Source organism: Hyaena hyaena, unplaced genomic scaffold (genome assembly GCF_003009895.1).
Source record: "Hyaena hyaena isolate Hyena2069 unplaced genomic scaffold, ASM300989v1 scaffold_193, whole genome shotgun sequence".
NCBI lineage: Eukaryota > Metazoa > Chordata > Mammalia > Carnivora > Hyaenidae > Hyaena > Hyaena hyaena.
In genome coordinates this window covers 231,167-239,576 of record NW_024080823.1, presented here as the reverse complement: position 1 = coordinate 239,576, position 8,410 = coordinate 231,167, and the positions used below count along the sequence as shown (strand labels likewise).

Here is an 8,410-nt window from a genome sequence, read left to right as displayed (position 1 = left end):
GAGCGCGCTCTGTAGCAGGGCCAGAGGGAAAGCCACGTCCTAATGTCGTCGCATCCACTTCTTAGCCTCTTGTGGCCCAAGACTCTTGTACATTTTTGAGGCTGATGACTACAAAAAAAAGGTAGTCCCACCTTTTTATTCCTGGACCTTTTACTGGAGAATGCCTGAAGAGAAAATAGTTTCCCATATTCCTATGTAAAATCGACTCATTAAATACCAAAATGCAAGTTTTAAAAATGTTGTGTAATTCTAAAATTAAAAAAAAAACAAAAAAACTGTAGAAAATGTGAAACCTGTTTTTTAAAAAGTATATGGAAGGAGATAAACCCCTGTAATCCCCCCAGCCAGAAATAACTTCAGTTACCAGTTTGCAGTGTATTTTAGGGGGACCTGGCTGGCTCAGTGGGCAGAGGGTGCATCTCTTCATCTCAGGGTCATGAGTTCAAGCCCCATGTTGGGTATAGAGATTACTTAAACTTTTAAAAAACTGAAATGTGTCTTAGACTCTTTGGGACTGTACATATTTTCTAACCTAATGTATATTATGAGCATCTCCATGTATGCTTGTTTCCCAGCTTTTTCCCATTGGCATCCCTAAGGCATCTTTTTAGACAGCTTTGCCCTAATCACTCCACCCCCATCCCTCCATGGAAGTTTAATACTAGAGGTACACTATACACACACACACACACACACACACACACACACACACACACACACACACACACATTATGTGCTCTGCCTCTGGAGGCCACAAATCATTGTAATATCTAAGATTTTTTTCATACCACCAAGAAACAGTTTCCCCGCTTTGAGAACACGTGTCTTCAGGATTCTTCAAGATACAGTTTTCTAATGAGTGCCTGACACTTTACCACATGGCTGTGCCATGCTTTAACCGTTTTGTCTCTCTCCTTCATGATCTTAACACTTGAGTTCATGGTTTTGGTTTGGGTTGGGTTATTTTTTTTTTCTTTTTTTGCCATTGTAAATAATAGAATAAATAAATCTTTGTACAAAAAAGCTTTGTGCCCTCCAAATTCCTTTAAAATTATGGGGTGGGGTGCCTGGGTGGCTTAGTCGGTTAAGCGTCCAACTTACACTTAGGTCATGATCTCGCGGTTCGTGGGTTCGAGCCCCGCGTCGGGCTGTGTGCTGACTGGCAGCTCAGAGCCTGGAGCCTACTTCAGATTCTGTGTCTCCCTCTCTCTCTGACCCTCCCCTGCTCACGCTGTCTCTCTCTCTCTCTCTCTGTCCTAGAAATAAATAAAAACATTAAAAAAAAATAAAATTATGGGGTGCCTGGGTGGCTCAGTCAGTTGGGCGGCCAACTTCGGCTCAGGTCATGATCTCACGGTCTGTGGGTTTGAGCCCAGCGTCAGGCTCTATGCTGACAGCTCAGAGCCTGGAGCCTGTTTCAGAATTTGTGTCTCCCTTTCTCTCTGTCCCTCCTCTGCTCGTGCTCTTTCTCTCTCAGACATAAATAGAAACCATTTTTTAAAAATTACATGGCTTTTCCTGTTCAGTTTATTATGTTTTTTATATGTTTAGTGAACAGTTTTAATCCTTTTGAATGTCCTTTACTCACCTCTCCTACTCACATCACCACCACCACCACCACCCCACCTCCACCCCCCGCCACCTCCTCTGGATACTTAGAAGAAAGATACTGAACTATTTACTGAGCATTTATGTCCCAGGTACTTACCTAGTTTTATTCTCCAAGTCAGTCGTAAGGAGTAGGAAGTATCCTCAGTTGAGAATACAGAGTCTTGAAATGACCTGCCCAAAGTCACACAGCCAGTCAGAAGGGGTGGGGGGGGGGGTGTACCCAGCCAAGTCCAGGATTTTCACTGGCTTATTATGCTGCATATTACGAGGTGGGGCAGGAGAGATGAGGGCCCTTAGAAGTGGCCAGGGTGAAAGCCATGACTTCATTTCAGGAAGTCTTTGGCTTCTGTTGGAAAAGATCCCTTGAGGCTCTTCTGTGTTTACAGAAACAAACCAAGTGTTGGGGAGGATTGAAGGAAGGGAGAAAGCGGTCCCAATCCCAGCCCCACCCCGACTGCTCCTAGTGGGAGCGGGAGTCGCCCAAGCCCCAGCTGTGGGACCTGTGACGAGTGGGCCAACTCTGGGAGCCATGCTTTTCTGAATTTTAAAACTGAATGGCTGGTACCTATCTTATTTACATCAGAATAGTTGAAAGCATTAAAAGCAACAATGTGAAAGCCTATGAAGTGTTCTATGAATTCATACTCGAATCAATAGGAAACAACAATGGGAAGCTGAGACCCAGCAAGGTTGGGGCACACAGATTAGTGAGGTGCTGAGGGAACAGGGCTGCAGAGAAGACGGCTGAGCAGCACAGGGACCCATCAGGGTGTCAAGAGCCAGGGCTGCACCTGAAAACTTAGAAGCAGACACTCTCTGTCAAGCATTCCCTACATGGCTGAGCTTTACTTAGTGATCGCTCTCATAAGGGTATGCACTCACCCACTTATTAGGTGAAAGCAGAGCACTGGTGTGTTCCCCAAAAGCGTACATGTATGGAGGTGGCCTTTCTACTCACTCGTTAGTTCTATTCCCTGGGCCAATGAGAATTCAACAAGACCAGAACGGGATTGGGTGGCCCCAGGATGACCTGTCAGAGACCATTTAAACAGCTCCAACCAAGAACAGAGAGCAGATGTCCGGCCCTGTGTTCTCGGGCCCCAGCTCCCCAGGCTTGCTATACTAGCACTTCTTCCCTTGTGTTTTCTTCATATCCGCTTCTTTGAAGCTGATAGACTCTGGGCTCAGAAAAGCTTGTAGGAGAGAGAAGAACCACACTGAGCAAGAGGTTTGGAAAATATGGACAACCCGATTGCCTTTAAAATATCACCAAATTCTTAGGTCTCCTTCCTACTTTCAGGCCAGAATTTAAGCTTTTCCCCTTATAAATGTACATACAGTGCATTTGCCAGGGTTTGGTTTGGTTTTTCCTTCCAAGCATCTACACTACCCACTGACAACAGGACAAGGTATTAAACATGAAATGTAGCTTTGTCTGTTATTCACTCATTCCCTAAAACTGAGGGGCGCCTGGGTGGCTCCTCGTTTGCATGTCCAGCTTCAGCTCAGGTCACGATCTCACGGTTCACGGGTTGGGGCCCAGCATTGGGCTCTGTGCTGACAGCTCGGAGCCTAGAGCCTGCTACCGATTCTGTGTCTCCTCTCGCTGCCCCTCCCCTGTCTGTGCTCTGTCTCACTCAATAAATAAATGTAAAAAAATTTTTTTAAATAACTGAAAAAGCTAAATATGGAAGAAACTACAGTAGCTTTTTGCTGACTTTATACTCACTACATAGGCCCCCTACTAAACAAACTTCACTGTTTGACTTGCATGGTTTAGGAAGAGCTGCCATGATGCGGGCGACAGGGGAGGGCTACTTGTGCTTTTATGTCCATCCACCAGAGAGTCCACACCTGTCCCCCTTTGCCCAGCTCTGCTACCAAATGTGAATTGTAACTATTTTGGGAACACTTAAGCACATCAGAAAAATGAATGATTCCATTCTCGCTGGCACCGCAGCACTGATGTACCACTCCAAGCATGTCACTGAGTTCATCACAGAAAACTGCTTCTCCGTATGCCTTCGGTGGCGGGGTGAGGACTGCACTTGTTCTACACCATCCCCCCACCCCCGCTGAAGATGCGAGTCAGGCACCAACTGGATAACCTCCTCTGACCCCCACTCCACCTTACCATAAGTAGATCCAAATCCTTCTAGAAATTTTGAAAGGCATATCCCCATATATCAGTGGTATAAATAGAACCGCTTCAGCAGGCTCTGTAGATGGTGACTTGCTCCAAGGTGGACTGGGAAGCAGCCTGGCCTTGGCAAGGCATCATCCTCTAAATAGAAAGATGAGTTTGTTCAGCCTTTGCAGAGGGAAAAATTGCTACCCATCCTAGAGTGCAATGTCCTTGTCCTCTTTACGGGGAGGAAGGTCGAGCAAGGTTTCATTTCGTAAGGACGCTTCACCCATTCCACTACCAGGTCGTGGGGTGTGACCCCTGCCTTTCAGCCTCGGGTCAGGGACACTCTTAGTCCCACCAAGGAAGTGGGGACTTGGGGGCTCGTCTCGGCTCACCCAACCTGGGGCAGGTCAGTCCGGGAGGAAAAGAACGCCCCCTAACCTCCCCCCCCCCAAAAACAAATTCGCTCCCTTCACTAACGCCCGAGTGCGCTGCGTGTCACCGAGGGGAATAGCTCCGGGTGCTCTGGCGTTGTGCCCGGCGCAGCCACGGCCGCCGCCCCGGCCTGTCCCCGAGAGCCCTGCGCCGCCGCCTCCTCCTCCCCGCCTCTCCTCCCTTTCCTCCCGCCGCCAGCTGTCTGGCCCACGACAGCTGCGTGCCCTCCCGCCGCCGGTGGCCCTCTCCGCGGTGGGGGCAGGTCAGCCCTCCGAATTGGGGAGCTCAGGGGTGGGGAAGGGAGAAATGGGAGGCGGGGGTCAACTTCTTCCCTTCCTGGGACACCGGGTGTAACTGCTTCCCCCATCCTCTCTGTCCCACCGCCAGGACCCGGCTCCCTCCTCCCTGTAGCCGCACGTGGGATTTGAGGGTCTGAGTAAACCCAAAGAAGGGATGAAATGCGGGAGGTGCCCTCCGGAGCGCCCTGTGCAGCAGAGCGGCCTGGGCAGGGAGGCCTTGCGGACAGGTGCAGCCCCGGGGGCGCAGGCGCACACACGCACTCACCCCTCGAGGGTGACCCTCGCCCCACCCCGTCCCCTCGGGCCGGCAACTGGGCCGGGTCGGGAGGGGCCGACCGGCCCGGGAGACGCTCCATATACGGCCCGGCCCGCGTTACCTGGGCTCGGGCCAGGCCGCTCCTTCTTTGGTCAGCGCAGGGGACCCGGGCGGGGACCCAGGCCGCGAGCCGGCTGGGGGAGGGGGCTCCAGTGCCCAACACCCAAATATGGCTCGAGAAGGGGAGCGACATTCCTCCGGGGCGACGCGGGGGGGAGTGCCCGTGGGCTATATAAAACCTGAGCGCGGGGACCAGCGGCCACCGCAGCGGACAGCGCCGAGAGAAGCCTCGCTTCCCTCCCGCGGCGACCAGGGCCCGAGCCGGAAAGCAGCAGGTGTAGCCACCCGCCCAGGTAGGGCGGGAGTGGGGGAGGGGCCGGGGACAGGAGAACACTAGGACAGGGGACAAGGTAACAGGGTACCACCGGGAGGAGCCTGGAGAACTCCGGGGTCAGGCCCAACCGACGCTCCTGATCAGCCCGAAGGCTTGCTTTCTGCCACCCTGCGTCTTGGTTCTCAAAGCCACACGCGCTTTATAGAGGAGACAGGAGACCTTCAGCTTTGGGGAACATCTCCAAATCTATCCCAGCCCCTTTGGGCTCCTCTACCTGGCATTTCTCATGTGCCAGGTGGATTAAAGGTTTTGCTTTATTCGTCCCGAGGGCAATGCCTTCCCGAGGAAGGCCAGAGGCGAAGAACAGCAAGGGCCACAATTCTCCGGGTGAAAGGGTGCCTCTGTTCTGAGGCTGGAGTGTCGCGGAGTCCGGAATGGGCCACTGCTCCCTGGACGGAGCACCAAAGCCCTGCCCACGGGCATCTCCTTCGGCCCTCACGCCCGCCAGAGAGCAGGCATCGCCAGCCTTAACCACCTAGACAAGGCCGCTGAGGCGCCAGCGCCCGGCTCCTGCATCAGGTAGCCTGCAGCGCAGGCAGAGACGTCCCGGCGGACCCTGCGCCCAGGTCACGGGGTGGAGAGGTTCTCCGACAACCCTGTGCCGCTCTCCCCGGCGCAGCGCGGCCCTGAGCCCGGGGAGCGCAGCCCGGCAGGGTCCCCTTGGCCGCTCCCCTGGCCGGAGGCGCGTGGCTCGTCGGTCCCCGGGAAAGGAGGGCCCTCGGGCCGTCGGGGACTCCTGCGCCGTCGCGTCGTGCGTCTCCACGGCCTTTCTATCCTTTACAGAAACCAGAAACCATGTGTGACGAAGACGAGACCACCGCCCTCGTGTGCGACAATGGCTCCGGCCTGGTGAAAGCCGGCTTCGCCGGCGACGACGCCCCTAGGGCCGTGTTCCCTTCCATCGTGGGCCGCCCTCGCCACCAGGTCAGGCTGCCCGTCCGAGGAGGGTACCGGGCGGGGTCGCCGCGCAGGCCAGCCGCGGTCACAGGACCCGCGGTAATGTGGGCGTGGTGTCTCCGCTCCGCAGGGCGTCATGGTCGGTATGGGCCAGAAAGATTCCTACGTGGGCGACGAGGCGCAGAGCAAGAGAGGTATCCTGACCCTGAAGTACCCCATTGAGCACGGCATCATCACCAACTGGGACGACATGGAGAAGATCTGGCACCACACCTTCTACAACGAGCTCCGCGTGGCCCCCGAGGAGCACCCCACCCTGCTCACCGAGGCCCCCCTCAACCCCAAGGCCAACCGCGAGAAGATGACCCAGATCATGTTTGAGACCTTCAACGTGCCTGCCATGTACGTGGCCATCCAGGCCGTGCTGTCCCTCTACGCCTCCGGCCGTACCACCGGTGAGTGCGCGCCTGGCCGCCCCGCCCCCACGCTCCCGCCTGCCCTCTGCGCCCGTCCTCGGGGGCGCGCGCTCACCCCTGTCCTGTGCCCGCGGGGTCTCTCGCGCAGGCATCGTGCTCGACTCCGGCGACGGCGTCACCCACAACGTGCCCATCTATGAGGGCTACGCCCTGCCGCACGCCATCATGCGTCTGGACCTGGCCGGCCGCGACCTCACCGACTACCTGATGAAGATCCTCACTGAGCGTGGCTACTCCTTCGTGACCACAGGTGCGCGGCGCTCCGGGCTCCCCGGGCGGGCGGGGTGGCGCGCGGGCCCCGGGGCCCCGTGCTGAGGGCACCTCTCCTGCCCCTGTCCCCCGCAGCTGAGCGCGAGATCGTGCGCGACATCAAAGAGAAGCTGTGCTACGTGGCCCTGGACTTCGAGAACGAGATGGCGACGGCCGCCTCCTCCTCCTCCCTGGAGAAGAGCTACGAGCTGCCCGACGGACAGGTCATCACCATCGGTAACGAGCGCTTCCGCTGCCCGGAGACGCTCTTCCAGCCCTCCTTCATCGGTGAGTCCCGCTCGCCGGCCTCCCCGGGAGCGCGGGGGCCCTCCCGGTCCCCGGCTCGCACCCGCCGGCTCACTCGCCTCCCTGCGGCCCCCCAGGCATGGAGTCGGCGGGCATCCATGAGACCACCTACAACAGCATCATGAAGTGCGACATCGACATCAGGAAGGACCTGTACGCCAACAACGTCATGTCGGGGGGCACCACCATGTACCCGGGTATCGCTGACCGCATGCAGAAGGAGATCACGGCGCTGGCCCCCAGCACCATGAAGATCAAGGTTGGCGGCGGCCCGCGCCCCCTGCCTGCGGGTGGGCCACGGGGTGCGGCCCTCGCCGGCCTGACTTGCTCACTGTCTTCCAGATCATCGCCCCGCCTGAGCGCAAGTACTCGGTGTGGATCGGCGGCTCCATCCTGGCCTCGCTGTCCACCTTCCAGCAGATGTGGATCACCAAGCAGGAGTACGACGAGGCTGGCCCCTCCATCGTCCACCGCAAATGCTTCTAGACCCCATTCCACCAACAGTGCGCGAATTCTCCTCAGGACGACAAATCTGCTAAGGTTGCAGGTGGCTGACCTCGAGCCACCGCGCAGCAACTCTGTCTCTAACAGCTTGTGAGCTGCTGCCGCCGCAACCCGACACAATGTTTATAACGTGTACATACATTAACTTATTTACCTCATTTTTTAAAACAAAGCCCTGTGGAAGGAAATGGAAACCTTGAAGCATTAAACTCAGCCATTCTGTCTGTTGCGTAAAGTCGTTGGTTGTGTTTATTTGCCGGGCATGGGAGGTGGGGGTGTGGGGGGGAAGTATCAGGGTGGAGGTAGAGGGACCCCATCTTCTTGAGTCACTTTTCACAATACTCGGAGTGAGCGTGCTCTTTGCAACACCTTAGTTAAGTCTTCCCAAGCTCGCGGTTTTCCCCTCTGGATCGGGTCCATTCCCCAACACTGGCAGGCCTGCCCCCCGGCCCGTGGTGAGGCGCAGGCTCCAGGGCGGCCGCGGGCGGGCGGGTGGCTCCGGCAAGCCGTGGGCGTCGGGCGCTGTCCGCGGTGCTGGCGCCCGGGTCGCCTCCCTCAGAGCGCATTTCCGCTCCACCTTAGGGAATCAGTATTCCCCACTGTGTCTGGAGATCTAACTGAAAAAGTGGTGTTCTGCATTTAATGAACCGGTTTTCATTTGTAAGTGAAGACGACCACTTCTCTTCCCGACTGGGAAGTCCTTTGCTTCACGCCAAGGCGACGGTGGTATTAAAAAAGTACCTCTTTCAGGGTGGGGCCTGGGAAGGAGTGCCTCCCAGAGGCGGAAGGAGCGGG

At 56.2% G+C, this 8,410-nt stretch overlaps 1 protein-coding gene across 1 annotated transcript; it reads left to right on the top strand.

Moving 5' to 3' along the window:
• Positions 1 to 5,044: 5,044 nt before the first annotated feature.
• ACTA1 (actin alpha 1, skeletal muscle) lies at positions 5,045 to 7,824 on the top strand. The gene is made up of 7 exons (XM_039241274.1): positions 5,045 to 5,142; positions 5,967 to 6,107; positions 6,211 to 6,535; positions 6,645 to 6,806; positions 6,902 to 7,093; positions 7,189 to 7,370; positions 7,454 to 7,824. The coding sequence occupies exons 2-7, from the start codon at positions 5,979 to 5,981 to the stop codon at positions 7,595 to 7,597; spliced, it is 1,134 nt and encodes a 377-aa protein (XP_039097205.1). The 5' UTR covers positions 5,045 to 5,142; positions 5,967 to 5,978; the 3' UTR covers positions 7,598 to 7,824.
• Positions 7,825 to 8,410: the final 586 nt, after the last annotated feature.